Source organism: Natrix helvetica (genome assembly GCF_964273705.1).
Source record: "Natrix helvetica genome assembly, chromosome: 2".
NCBI lineage: Eukaryota > Metazoa > Chordata > Lepidosauria > Squamata > Natricidae > Natrix > Natrix helvetica.
Window position 1 is genome coordinate 204,795,530 of NC_138552.1, and position 16,076 is coordinate 204,811,605.

The 16,076-nt window shown below is 37.4% G+C and overlaps 1 protein-coding gene across 1 annotated transcript in view; it reads left to right on the top strand.

Annotated features, from left to right (window-relative positions):
• Window positions 1–7,032, top strand: part of GRM1 (glutamate metabotropic receptor 1) — a 222,482-nt gene extending 215,450 nt beyond the window's left edge. The window contains exon 9 of the mRNA XM_081945642.1: window positions 2,310–7,032. Coding sequence (XP_081801768.1) covers window positions 2,310–3,207 — 898 coding nt within the window. The 3' untranslated portion in view covers window positions 3,208–7,032. The remainder of the gene's footprint in view (window positions 1–2,309) is intronic.
• Window positions 7,033–16,076: the final 9,044 nt, after the last annotated feature.

Genomic DNA, 16,076 nt, shown 5'->3' on the forward strand with positions numbered 1-16,076 from the left:
AAAAATTCCAATAACTCTAATAGATAAATCCTGTACATGAAGCTTTCCCTCAAGCTTTCCCAACTAAATAACCCAGTGACACCCATTTAAAAGACTTCAGCCTTATACATGAAAGCAGCTAGAGTCAAATTTCCATCTAAAATGTATTCTGTGCCTTGATTTATTCCTAACTGAGCATATCTACATAGACTTTCATTTGAGTAATAGCTTCAATCCATAGAACTACAGCACTAGATAAAATATAAATTTATCTACTCAGCATTTACAGTGCCAAACAGCATGTCCATCAGCTATTGAGAAATGTACTGAAACTATAGTGCATTGCAAAGCAAGTGATTTGCATCAGAAGGTACTAAATAGATACTGTACATCCACATAAACCTAATTTATAGAGCATAGGATTATTGCAATATCTACTCTGAGAATCACAGAGCCTGCAACAGAATGTTTCGACTCTCCATGTGCTACACACACACACACACAGACAGAGTTCACATTTCAGTCCATTGTTCAGAATAAAATATTTTACTTGCATGTGATATAGAAAAAAAATCGCCAGAAATACCTGCCTTTTAAAGCTATTTTGCATGACTGTTTGGTAATCCCACGCTCCCACAATGTCTAACAACATAACATGCCTACAAAAAAATTCCACTACTAACTCTCTAAAGCTGTCATTGTAATTAATACAGCTGGTAAGCCGTCATCACCCCAAGATATTCTCCAAGTAACAGTCTTGCTTAAAGTCTTGTGTTCCTACACTGTTGTTTTGGTTCTTACTCGTTACAACACTTTTTTGGTGCTTCCATATCATGACCGTAACCTCTTTCTAAATAGCGGGGGTTTCCTAGAGCAAAGAGGCAGATAGTCTTTGCTTTTGATGTCTTTTCCCCAAGTATTTAAGGTCATTTATACTTACTAAATGTATGACAGACTTACAGGTATTAGTTATGTCTGCATTTGTGTTTTATTTGTTGTCATAGAGATTGTGAGTCTGATTTTTCACAGTATGTACACAAGCACAGCTGTATGATGTGTGTGCCATGAGAAAGGTAATCCTCAAACCTTTACAACTCTAATGAAGAAAATTCAATAGATGGAACGAGAATATTTCTGACTGCAATTCTCCTCATCCACAAATTGGAGCTAGAAAGTTTTGTATTGCATTTTTTATCAGACCAGACAAATTTTTATGTGTTGTGGAAATTGTTGCATGTGAAATGCAAATCAAATGTTACAGATTAAAGATTATATATCATAAAGTTGAGTGCTTTTTAAAGATTGAAGTTGAGTTTCTGCATCATTTTTGGAAACTATGTCTTATGTGCATGCACTTATTTTATGTTTGTTCAGAATCATAGGCTGACAACAGAGCAGGAGATGGGCCTATCCATTTCCCATTCACCCTCCCGTCTCCTCCTTAAATGTAGTTTGCTCCAATGGTGGGATTCAAATAATTTAACAACCAGTTCTCTACCCTAATGACCCGCTAGGTAGGTGGGGCTCGGTCATGTGACTGGGTGGGCGTGGCCAATTCAACGTTGCTCACGTCGCTGGGCGCTTTGCCTTAATTGTTACAATGTAATAATTAGTAAGGGTTAACAGGAAAGGCAGTTTCTGTAAGCAGGGCAATAAAGAATAGGCTAGAAACGACACTAGAATGTTTCCTTCCTGCCTTCCTTACAGGATTAGCTCTGTAAAGTGGGAAAAAACAACGTGAGATTTCTTCCAACAACCGGTTCTCCAAACTGCTTAAAAAGTTAACAACCGGTTCTCCTTAATAGGTGTGAACTGGCTGAATCCCATCACTGGGTTGCTCACTTTTGAAAGAGAGGTTGAAGAAAGCTGTTGTTTATAATTGATAGTAAGAACATTTTACCCCATTCACCCTAACAACATTTAATAAAGAAACAATATGCTTGTTACGGTCATTGCTGTCAATGTTTCTCTGCATCTCCTACCAGGAAGTATATAAACCAGGGACAGAGAATCTTGGAATCAGTTCATTTGTTATTCCTTACTAACATCACAGGGAGAGGGAATGAAGAGCCATTACTTTCTGTGTCTGGTGGCAGCCATGCATATTCTGCAGCATGTTGCTCTGTCTCCAACATCTGAAGCTAACAGGGAATGATTTGCTTTCATTTACAGACTTCTAGATTTAAGAACAGTTGCTGTTTCCCACTGTAGTTGCAACTCGGAGGAACTAAGACTGCAGAACCCACAGGGATTTTCTAGGATGAATGTGTTGTGGTTGCCTGTGTCTGCCTATGGAAATGTAAATAAACCCATCTTTATTTTATTTCCAGTTCTAATGGCAAGTCTGTGTCATGGTCTGAACCAGGTGGAAGAGAAATTCCCAAGGGGCAACATATGTGGCACAGGCTCTCAGTGCATGTGAAGAATAAGGAGCTAGGATGCAATCAGACAGCAGTGATCAAGCCCCTAACTAAAAGTTATCCAGGTCCAAGCAAGAGCCTCACTTTTTCGGACATCAGCAGTAAGACTTTGTACAATGTTGTGGAGGAGGAAGCAAGCGAGTCAGTGCACTTCAGCCAAATGAGTAGCCCTTCCATGGTTGTACACAGAAGAGTGATAGTGATGCCTCCACTGCAGGCAGCAACAGAGGACATACAGAGTCCCAAAGTCTTACCACCCCCACCGCCTCCTCCTCCACCACCGCGATCCATTATGGAGCAGCTGCAGGGTGTGGTCAACAAATTTGCCACGGGCATTCCTGATTTCAATGCTGTAATGCCCGTGTCTGGTGCAGGAAACGGACTGAGGCCCATATATCATTCTCCAGCAATGCAGCCACAGATATTGCCACTACAAATGGGCACTTTCAGTAAAGAGCCAGTTTCACTCCCATCTGAAGAAGAAGAGGAGGAGGGGGAAGAAGAAGAGGAGGAGGAGGAAGAAGAAGAAGAAGAAAATGAAAAGTTTAAGCTTATCCAAGATTACGTGTATGAGAGGCCAGGAAATTTAGAGGAGGAGGAAGAGGAAGAAGAGGAGCAGGCCACCGGCAAACTTACTCTAGAAGATTCACCAGCACTGACACCTCCATCTCCTTTTCGAGATTCAGTGGCTTCGGGCAGCTCTGTGCCCAGTTCTCCTGTGTCCGAATCAGTGCTTTGCATACCTCCCAATGCAACTTACACCGCTGTTGTTTTGAGGGATTACAAGCAAAGTTCATCCACTTTGTAGAACAGAAGCTGCTCTGGTGAAAGCAAATAGATCATGTCTTCTTTCTGAGCTTTAATTGGACAGGGAGAAATAGCACAAGCCCCCTGGGGTAAGTGAAGGCCAATGAGCGTGGTGTAGCGGGTGGGGCAAAAATTTGTATCCTGCACTAAATCCATTAGAGGGCTCCAGTTCTTTACTTGTTATATGTGTGGTTTTGTTTTGTTTTGTTGTTTTAAAAGGAAGTGATTGTGTTCAAGAGTAGTGTGTTCTGAGAAGATAATCAGAATTCTGACAAAGCACAAATCCCAAGTACAACTTCTAGCAAAAAGGAAGTGTAACAGTAACACAGTGTTCGCAATCACACAGTCACATTATATACTCTCTTGACAACACTTGAATATGACTCTCCATGTTAAAATTAGAGGAGAACCGTTCTGTGTCTCCATGATGTGCACCACCACTGAATGAGCAGACTGTACTGTAATGCAGCAACATTTGCCTGAAAGGAGAAAATATATTTTGCTAAACCATTTTTAAGCGGAAATAGCAAGACATCTCCTGAAATTTATGTTGGGGAGAGTCACCTAGCATGTTAGGATGTAGGTTATAAAGAATGTTTAGAAAAACTGATTTAGCATTCTCCTCTCCCCTTGTATACTATTTTTTTAAAAAAAAGAAAACCTGGAGTAAAGCATAAGAAAGTCACAGAAAAATTTATTGATACAATCAAATCCAGAATCCCTGTAGTTTTGAAATCTTTGGTTTGCCATTGTGGTAGAAGACTGCAAGCCAGGTGACTGTTAACACTACATTCTCTGTAGCAAAACAATAGTTACTGACTCAACTTTAATAATCCAATGAGATTGCCATGTAATTAGATGGTTTGTTTGTGTTACTATGGAAACAACTACATATAAAATAATCATATATTTTCAGCAACAATTACTACTTTAAGCAAAAAGTCATTCTTAATAGCGGTTCATTAGATTCATAGTAGATGCAAGAGAATGAATGTTTCTGTCTTTGTGTGTGTGTGTGTGTGCACGCATGTGTGCAAGTATGTGTATGTGTGTGTATATATATGCAACTATACAACATGTGATGTGTAATATCTAATAACTGCCACTGGAGGATTCTCCTAGAAATATATTATGAATATTTTTTATGTTTCAATCATGTTTTATATTGCATTGTTTAAAAATATATTATAAACCTTTGAAGATTTGTATGTCGTGCTGAAACATTTTTAAAGAGCTAAGCTGCCCCTTATAACAGGGTGTTTGATTTTGCTGATATATTTACCATGTGGAATTATGCTGTTGAAAATAATCAGTGCTCCAATAAGTTGTTATTTCATGTGAATTAAGGAAATGTGATTAATAAAGAATGCATCTCTTTTAGAAATTTTGCACATGGCAGTATTAAACCTTAAACAGAACCTTCAGAAAAATATTTAAACCATGTTTAGCTTCCTTTGGAAACATAAAATATATATTTTGCCATGGTAAATACATATATATTTCTTTCCTGCTTTAGCAAAACCTGTATAAACATGATATCAACCTCTATTGTTATTTTACTACTCTTGCTCTGTAGATTTCCTTCAGTTTCAGGATATTCCACCACCTACTCCAGATTTATTTTCCAATAATAATAACAATGCTTGGATTAGATTTGTGCCCACTCTGTTTCTTTACCTTCTTTCTTATTTTTGTCATCTAAGAAAAGGAGAGCTAAACTAAAATCAGAATCCAGACGCAGAAAGAATTTGGAAAACCAGAAAGTTGCACCTAGATGAATCTGAGTAGAAGGACAATTGCAAGATAAATGTTTCTTCTTTTCTGGAGGAATATTCCTTTATATCCTTTTAGAAGGATTATATATCCTTCTAAAAGTCATTTCTCTGGACACCAGTGTTGCAATAATCAGACTTGCAAAGTTCTGCTATTTTAGCCAATCTCAATAAAAGTAGTTTTAGCCTTTCTGTAGGATTGATTCTTGGTGTGGTCTACTTAGTGGGGCTGACACCAATTTTGCAAGTCTCAGTTTTATATTTGATCCTCATTTTTGTAGTTCAGTGAATTAGGAAGCATCTGAGTCATTTCCAAACATTTGTTGGACCTCCATCAAAGTAATCTTTTTTAGTCTCTACACATATTGCTCTGACTTGCTCTTTTAGGACTAACTCCATTCCCCTGTAGAGCATCAGATGTTCCTCATGTATCTTTCTGAAGCACCCTGAAAAATCTAAAGACAGCTTTGCACCAATGGTTTTATGCCACCCCCCAAAAAATCTAGAAAATATCTGAAGCAGATATAAAATTGATTCAGAGGTATGCTGGCAAGAACTAAGCTGTTTATGTCTCTGCACATAACTTAACTTTTTGGGATATATAAAGCTTCTGTGTTCCTCCACACCAAAGTTGCACATTGGTTCCTTTTTTTAGAAAAGGCAAAAGATTTTTGGAAAAATGTATTCCACCACCAAAAGCCAGTGGGTTTTTCATATCTGTAATGAATGTGAGAATTTGATTTACTGCCTAACTACTGTGGGATACTTTATAGCTAATTCTTTAAAACTGACTAAAATATAATGGTGTACATGAAAAAAACATACTAATCAAAGCTAGTTCAAATATAAGACATTTACCTTATTTGTATTTAAATCACATATCTTGAGTTATACCTCCAAGATTCTAGTGATTCTAGCAATGGTACCGTACTTTATGCACAAGAGAAGCAATTTATATAGTCCTTTCCATTGCAATTCTGTAAAAATAGGTGAAGACAGCAAGGCAGCTTTCGCCATGTACTAATTAACATTTTCATTGAACTAAGTTAATTTTTATTTTGAAATTTAGCAAATAATTATAAATGGGCAAGAGCCAAGGTTATGCAAGCAAATGTCTTATGCAACAGAATGTTCAATTCTGCTCCTCTTATGGACCACCCTATCTTTTCTAAAATCTACCCCTTAAGATCTCCAACTCCTCTGAAGCACAGTGTGCTAGACCAGGGGTTTCAAACACGTGCCATCACAATGGCATCACTTGACATATGATGTTTTTCCTGTTTGCTAAACCAGACGTGGGCGTGGCCAGTACATGACGCATCCAGTCTGCGGTTTGACACCTGTGCTAGACAAAGTGAAGTACAGTGGGAGGCATTAGAGATACAGAGGAACATTCCATTAATATTGACTAGTTTCAGTAACCAATACATACATACATACATACATACATACATACATACATACATACATACATACATATCCTAGATGTCTGTCAAAAGATTTCTGCAATTTTTGAATAGTAGACAGGGAATCATCCAGTACTGCCTGAAAACTAAAATGAACTAGAGAAACAAAACAAAAAATATCTCTGCAGTATAGAGTAGTAGAATATAGTTTTCTTTAGCTAAGTTGGTTCTACAATGAACCAACTGATCTGAACTGGAACATCATTTGAAAACGGATAATATCATATTTTTCCCACTTCTAATGTAACAAGATCAACAAGCACATAAAAATCAGTATGTCATACAACTTCTGTGCTAGTTAGAGATCGCAATTTGTATTCCGTTCTGGTGACTCTACAAGCACTAATTTTACAAAAATAGCTACAAGAAACATTTAATTAATGCTTCATAGATTAGCTTTTAATTTGTAACATAACTGGGAACTGGATACCTAGCTACCGGATACAGTAATTGTCTCTCTGAAGGGCAAGATCTCACAAAATATGTCATTGCACAAATTTCTGAGATATCTGTAAAAGTTTTCTTTGCTGCCTATTGTATGATTAATTAAAATTATCTTTATAATATTGTCTAATGTATTTTATATTTATTATGATATAAAATATAATTTGTATATATATCCCTAAAGTATCATTTCAGTGATTTAGTCTCTATTATGTTGACAGACTGATTCAACCATACACTTCTATCACTCAATTGTTTTCAAAAAAGTTATCATTTCATATGCTGACCCAACTTGCTTTTTGCTGTTTATGTCCCATGCAGCTACTCTTTCAGGATAAAACCTGTGTCTGCATATATGGTGCTGAACATCGGGATCATTCCTTCATTACAGCAGTGAGATGAGATATAGAAGTGGAGATGCACACATAAACAACAGTTATGTTAGCACAATACATTTATCAGTGGTTAACTAATTCATGATTTACTCAACCCGAAGTTCTTGCTTTCCACAATCCTAATGTGTGTCAAGGGACATAAGTGGCTAAGACGCTGAGCTTGTCAATCAGAAGGTCGGCAGTTCAGCAGTTCGAATCCCTAGTGCCATGTAACAGACTGAGCGCCTGTTACTTGCCCCAGCTTCTACCAACCTAGCAGTTCGAAAGCATGTAAAAATGCAAGTAGAAAAATAGGAACCACCTTTGGTGGGAAGGTAACAGTGTTCCGTGAGCCTTCGGCATTTAGTCATGCCAGCCACATGACCATGGAAATGTCTTCAGACAGCACTGACACTTCGGCTTTGAAACAGAGATGAGCACTGCCCCCTGTGCAAGGGGAACCTTTACCTAATGTGTGTATATGGGCTGCTATGATCCAACATATTAACAAATTGTTTAAATTAGTAAATTGTCTGTTGTAAGTTTGTGCCTAGCAACTTTATCTCCTACATAACAATTTTTCACAATTACCTCTCTGCAGTTAAATTGTTATGAAGACCACTTTCAGAAGATTACTTAGAAAGCTACTTTACTACAGATGAATATAATTCTTCATCTTCGAATAAATAATATGACTTGACTATGCATTAGAGCTACATTTACTGAGCATGTAAGTTGTGCTCAACTTGTCATAAAGACTTAAACAGGTGCCTGATTACAACTACCTAATTGCAATTTATTATTCCACATCTTCCGCTTGTATTTGAATTGCAATGAGTAGCAACATCCCCATAATGGATTATTTTAAACACCATTCTTCATAGAGAACTTGAGCACTGCATTAATTATATTGATATAAACTACATTTCCACACACCTCAAAGGGTCCCAGATGCCTCCTGGAATGTAAATGTAGTTCAAATTAAATTGCAATTAATTCACTGAATACTTATATAGTTGGCAAAAGGGGAAAGAAACATTTTAATATGGGTCAAGGAAACATAAATGTTCAAATTTAGGGCAATGACTCAGACTGAAGTTTTTGGATTTTTTTTTAATAAGGTACAACTGGGTGAGGCTCAACTCCTAATGTCTGCAACAGCAAATGTGTGCCATCTCAGCAATAAACTGTCGCTCTTCAAAGAACAATCTGTGATCCACTTAATCCCATCCATTCACTTTACCATTTCCCTTTTGTATTTACCTCAGCTCTCTCAAACATAGTGATTTCTTTTAGTTCTTCAATGTTCACATCACACACTTAAAATATATGAGTTCTGCTTACTGATCAGTGTCTTAAGGGAGTGATCATTCTTCATTTGGTCCAATATTGACCGATGGCTCTTCTTGCAGTATGAGATACTCTTAGTAAATGTCTTCAGATCCATATTTCAGACATCAATCTTCTTTCTTTTGCTGTTTCCCCTTGTCCAGCTCTTACATCTGTAGTTTACCACTAGAAAGTCCAATCTTTTAACTTTTCTGATCTACTTTACTGGGCTCAAGAAAACAACATTGTCTGCTACCTTTCATTCTTCGCTATCAGTTGTGATTTCACTCTGTACACTGATCAACATTACTTACATTTTTCCTTTCCAGTTTTATTTTCCTAATGCATTCTGGTTTCTGCTTTCAGCTAATCAAATATCATCTGCATATATGAACAGCTGATGTCTTGACCTCCAATTTGAACCGTCTATCCTTCTCCTAACCCTGTTATTCAGGGGTGGGTTCCGGCAGGCACTACCGCTGGTTCACTCATGTGCGCGCTGTATGTGCGTATGCCCAGTGCAATAACAATTGTTCTGAGCATGCGCAGAAGCAAAAAACAAGATGGTGGCATCTACGGTGGTGCCTGGAGAACCGGTTTGGGGGCGTGGCAGGCCTCAGTTGCTGCCGGTTCCAGTGATCCAGGCTGCCAAACCACTACTGGTTCAGCCAAACTGGTACGAACTGGTACGAACCCACCACTGCTGCTATTTATTTAATTGTCAACAAGTACAAGGAAACGTGTGAAAAACACATGAAAAAATGGCTCAAGTAAATGGATATAAATAAGCAAAACATAGTCATAAACACATAAAGAGTACAGATAAACGAGGACAGTAGGACAGGGATGGTAGGCACGCTGTGCGCTTATGCACGTCCCCTGAAATACCTATTCCTGAAATACCTTTGCTATAAGTTCAACACATATAGGACAACATTCAGCCTCTGTTTTCTGAACTACTTTGTTTTGTTCAAATTTAGTTCTTACAGAGGCTTCTTCATGAGAAGGATTCCTCAGAAGACTCCAATATTTTGGCATACACAGGAGCTTTAACAGAATCTTGCTGTAGTCAATGAAGGAAAAGTAAACCTTGAATTGTCTTGTGCTCTCCATTACTCAGTTTGTATTCACAAATGAAGGCAAATATATGTGTTGTTCCTGGGTAATGTTGCAGGATCCAATCTGGGTCAGTCACTGGGGACCAAAAGTTTACTCTTCTGAACTTTCAGACACATTCTAGTGAGGGAGAAGTTCTCTGAGGATGGACTCCAGCATGAGTCTGAAAGCTCGGAAGACTAAACCTCTGGTCCTGGTGACCGATCAATTTGTATTAACTATCAGATCTCACATCTCTGCCTTTTCTGAAATCTGCTTGTTTGTTTGAGATTTTTCTCTCAATGTAATACTCTTTTTTTTCCATTGAAATATTTTTTAAAATATCCCCATTGATAATTTGCATCATTCTTCTTCAGTATTATATAGCAATCTTTCTCACTCTCTAGTCTTGTTGGCATGGAGTTAATTGCTTCTTTTCTTGCAGCCTTCAATGTACATTTCATCTATGCCTGGAGCTTTTTTAATTTTGGCAGCTGGTCTATTGCTTTTCATATCTTGCTTTCAAGTGGAATTGGTTCCTGCAAATATTTCAGACATTCTATAATTCTGTTTGTAAAGGATTTCAGTATACTCTTTCCTTTTTTAACCTCGTTTGTCTCAATCTTTGTGAAGTCTCTTCCTACATTATCTATACATTTTCCTGCAAGCTTCTTAAAACATCATCCACTTCCCTTTCTATTTCCCTCTGTTGAGATTTTTGATTGATATATCTTTCCCTATTCTTCCTTATTTGACACCGACGTTCTGCAATCATTCCTTCTACATCCTTCTTACTGCACAAAGCTTTCATTTCCATTTTTATTTTATTTTTTGCAGTCATGATCACTGGTTCTTAAGAAATGTACATGTTTCCCTAGTTGAAATTCAAAGGAGAGATGCTTTGCATTTTGTCACAATTCCTCTTATGTCTTCTGAGTTGAGAATGGCTAAAGATTTTATCCACATAAATTAAGAACACCAAATGTGTTCCTTGTATTGTTTTTTATATTCTGACTGCATTCTGCCAGATCAAATGTTATTCTCTTTAATTTTCTGTATTTACCCTGCACATTTAACATATATAATTTATGGTCTGTTCCACAGTCTGCACCTAAAAGTAGCCCTTTTCCAGCTTCATTTAAGTAATTGATTTGATTCCAGAGAATCTAGCGATATCTCTGCATCAATTTTTCAGCTCAGGTATTAGCAAAAAGTCAGTAAAGGCTTGCCAACTTTGTAACAACGTATCTTTTTTTAACCCTGATCAAATACACCAACTTTATATATAGTATATATATATACATACATACATACATTTGCTTCCACGAGATTTATTCTTTAATTCATTCAAATAGTGTGGTAGGATTTGATTTCTCTTGAATTCTTCTTTATCCCTGGCAGAGGGGGGCTTTAGCCTTTTGTAAATCGAATAAGAAGAACCATCCAGGTCATTCTTTTGGTCATTTCTATTTCACTTAGATTTAAAAAAAAACATCAGCCGGTTTCTTGTGCATATCCATTAAAGCAGGGACCACCAACACCCGGTCCATGGCCCACTACTGGTGTATAGCATGCCAGCAACTGGGCTGCGCAAACAAGCGAAACCTGTGGGATGCAGGCAGCACACAAAACCACATCCCGTCCAGTCCATGGAAAAAGCTTTCTCCATGGAACTGGTCCCTGGTGCCCAAAAGGTTAGGGGTCGCTGCAATAAAGCATCTTTTTCCAAGTCATTATGTTGGTCTTTCATTTGTAAATCTACTTTTGGTTTCATATCTTTCTTGTCAGATGAAATTTGTTCCACATCTTTCATTTCTTCAATAATATCTTTTGGACATAGTCCATCTCTAGAGCAGACAGCTTTACTGACACTCATGATATTGTGACTCTTAATTTCTGGCTCCATTCTTCAAAAATTTCATTATTTTCAATTTTAAAACATTCTTGCATCATTTTGTAAGTCCCAATAAATAAGAGCAGGGTTGTATTGTTTTCCTTCTGCCTAGGAACTTGAGTCCCCTCTAGTGTTCAGATTTTAAAATAATAAAATTACTTGTATTTGTTATATCTTGCAATAACCAAAACAATCCATTTCCCATAGAAGCTGTTTATTCCGTATCATTTAAGCAATTCCAAATATTACAGCAAAGTCAATATTCAAAATTTATCTAAACACTTAATGCGCTTGTAAAATTGTAACTCAAAAACTTATTTAGCTTTTTGTTGTTTATTTCAAAGCTCTTTAAGTTGTTACGCTTATAATTATTTTTTCTTTTGTTGATAGTTGAAGACAAACCCACCTAGTGAAGTCTGTTCAAATTTTATCATTCCAAAGGTCTCCAATAGCTTTAAGATGGTCAATAGGCAATTTCTGAAAATGATTAGAAAGTAAGATATGCGAACTCAGTATCCTTTAAAATCCTCTGCCTAAACAAGTGCTTGCAAACATGATGGATGATCCTGGCATCTTGCAGTGCTCAAACCCTCAGAAAGCTGCTGTCCTGTGGTCTCTTCATGAGAGGCATCTATCCAGAGTCCATGTGATTGATCTCCCATTCTTTCTTTATTCAGAGAGGCTCCTTGGAATCAGTCTACTGCCCACTTCCTTGTTCTTTGTCACAAAGTCAGCTCCGCTTTTGCAGATCTGTCTTCAGTTTGGAATACATCCCCAAAAAGTCTAGATTAATGCTGCTTGAAGCATGTGTGGGAATAAAAAAAATACTTATCCATCCACATTATTGTTATATACCCAAATCATACCTTAATGTCAGGTTCCTTTATTTCTCCACCTGCATTCTAATCACTCAGTGATCATTCATGTAATGTCTCTTAGAATATTCTGTAAAATTCTTTAGTGTTTTACAGCAGACCATAATGTGATGGTCTGACCAGGATGATGTAGTGCTTTATAGACTGACATGGTGAAAATCTACATTTAAATCCATCTTCACTCTGGAAGCTGACTGAATAACTTTGGGTCATTCTCCTTCTCTTAGTCAAACCTATTTCACTGGCTTCTTAGGGAGAAAAAAAGGAGAAGGATGCAGTATCTAGCTGCTTTGAGCGACAGAGGGAAGGTAGGATATACATTTACAAATACATACATCCTGACATACATTCAAATGAGATTGATGGTTACTGGTTCTCCAGGAACAAAACAGCATAAACGTGTCACTTGGGTTACAGGTAAACACATACTTAGCCATGCCTATTGAACATGACAACAATTCTATTCCTTCCTTTGATCTTATGGTCCAAATAAGGCAATCCAGTGTCTTTGTTTTAACTGGACAATTTTCATCTACTTAAGTATTCCTAGATCTAAAACTTCTAATTCAATGCACTTTTTTATTACAGCAATTTCAGATTTCCTTGGAAATGCTTCTCATATTCTTTGTTTCAATTGTATTTGTCCTCATAAAACAAGGAGTGTCTTTCTTAAACCATTCAGCATCAGATTTCGTGAGACTAGCCATAACACCATCTCTAAATTAATATACAAAAGTTTGACACTCTTCTCCAGTAATTGAAGGAGGCCTCATCATCTACATCTGTTTGTCTAAATAATTCATAGATGTTTTCTTGTCGTTGACAAGTGATTTTGGGAGTTCTTTCTCTTAGATGGATTGGCTGTCCTCATACCTGCAGAGCCAAACGAAATTCATTGTTGTGGATGTATTCTTAGGTTTACACTTCCCAGGTCATTCTTACTGGAACCCAACTCTCACCAGGATCAGTCTCATGGTCACTGAATCTACTAAATTCCCCTACACTTCTTGGTAGCAATCCTCTAAGAGGCTGTTACCTTAACAGATATGTCAATGCAGTTTTCTTGGCAACAATATGAAAGTGGTTGGCTATTATCAATCCTGACAGCTTTAATTCCCCATGACTGATTGGGGAATTCTGGGAGTTGAAGTGCACATGTCTTAAAAGTGGTCAAGGTTGAAAAAGACTGTTTTGGGGAGGGGGTTTTCAGTCCTCTTCATCACATTTATACATTTGATATTCTCTTCAGGTTTCCAAATACCAATCAAAGTCAGACCCACTTAGTGTCTGAGCGGAAACAAAGTCAGCCAGGAGCTGTCACTTAACAGCTTCTTTAAAGTCTCTCAAAGGATATATTTATAGAAGAAGATCGGTAAAATGGTACTTGGCACAACTGAACCTACAAATCCATCCCAGGAAAGCAGCAGCCAACTTACAACAAAGCTCTCCTAATGGGGTATTTAATCCACCCTTGGGGGAGGGGGGGAATTCCAAGAATGTCATACTGGCAAGTGATCAATGTTTATATTACATCATCATCTTCTGGAACACAGCCCAGAGACTTTAAGAGCTTAGGTGCATTCACAAATGAAATGCTAAAAAGAATGCTGCTATTCAAAGTTTACAAACTAACAAATAGCATCTATTCAGGCTACTTTGTCTCCTGTAAATCATGCTCTATGTTTAGGAAAACTGGCTAATACTTCATATAACCCTTATTGCCACACTACCGCAGAGCCCTGGTGGTTAAAGTAGTGCAATGTTACAGGCAAACTTTGCCTAAACCTGGAGTTTGATCCTGATGGGGCTCAAGATTTACTTAACCTTCCAGCCTTCCAAGGACAGTAAAACAAGGATCAAGATTGTTGAAGGCAACGTGGAAATAACGCTTCAACACTATAAACTGCCCAGAGAGTGAGGTAAAGTACTATGGAGTTGTATATAAGCCTAAATGCTATTTCTATTGCTATTAATGGAAGATGTAGAATTGATTTATACTGAAGCTACCTATTCCCAGTAGCTATATATACATTGCCCAGTTTCAAGCAGTGGGGAAAATGTATATTTATTCATATTGCTGTGTAGGACAAATATATCCCATATTTACTCCAAGCATTTCTCATTAAATTCAGTGAGAATATTCCTAGATAAATAATTGCTACTAGGGAACAATCAGGCGAAAAGTGGGAAGGAACCTGCAACTGCTTAATGGTCAAAGACTTAGGAAGGACCCACTGCAACTGATTTGTATTTTCAGACTTGCAAGATTGATATAAGCTGTCCCAGTTATCTCAGACAGGAAACATGACCAGATGAACCAATTCTAATTTATGGTATAAGGCTACATTACCAGAATCTTGCGAGTCTGAAAGTTCAAATCTCCCAGCATCTCTTTTTGCAGCTTGATCAATTAGACCAGGTCTTTTCTAAATTTCTTTCTCTGCCTGTTAAGCCACTGCTGGCTCCTCCCCTCTTCTCTGATCATTAGGCAGTATCTCTTTCCCTCTTCACTCAAGGTCATTCCCACATACCATTGCAGATCTCATACAAATAAAACCATTGTCATCCCATGGATCTAACACTGCGCATGAATCCATGTACCAAAATCTTTTGTGAGTTGATTCAAAAACAAACATGGTTGTCTTCGTGAGTGGATCTAACACTGCGCATGAATCCATGTACCCAAATCTTTTGTGAGTTGATTCAAAAACAAACATGGTTGTCTTCGTGAGTGTTTATCTTTAACCAAAAGAAGGGGACAAGTTGGTGTATAAATATTATTCCATGATCCGCATACTTTTGGTTCTCTTTTGGAATTACTCCTTCTTCTGGGAGAAGAATTCAGTTGAACATTTGTGTACTGTATTAATCCAAAATTGACAGGGAGGAAAAGTATGGCTCAGTGTTTGCTATGCTCATCTGAAAGAAAGAACACTGCATTAAACTTTGGCATATGGCGGTTGGTCACAGAATTCAATTCTTTCATTATTTACCTCCCAATGAATTTAATGAGGCACGCTTGGAGTAAATATGGGGATATATTTGTCTTACATAGCAATATGAATAAATATATATTTCTTCCACTGCCTGAAACTGGACCATATGGTTTTAGGAGAAAGTCTCCTTCTGTTTGGCTCTCAGGCTATGGTAGGCCTTCCACAGCGATACGCATTTGGCTCCTATTCTTCCAGTAAATACAAACTTGGCAAAAACTACGTCTCTTCAACAAGCTGTTAACTGTTAATTTATCTGTAATCATTCCGATTTTTTTATTTTAATCATATTGATCTCTGTGTTGGCATTTTAAATTCTTTATTTTGCAAAACATATTGAGTGTTTATATAAGCTGAAAGCTGGAGTATACATTTAATATAGTTTTTAAACTAGCAATCACGGGTGGTTCTCAACTCACGACCACAATGAGCCCAGAATTTCTGTTGCTAAATGAGACCATTATTAAGTAAATGTTGCCCCATTTTACAATCTTTTTTTTTTTGCCATAGTTAAGTGAATTGCTGCAGTTGTTCAAGTAGTAAGATGGTTGTTAAGTGAATCTTGCTTCCTCCTGGACTTTGCTTGTCAGAACAGTCATAAATATGAATCAGTTGCCAACCACCTGAA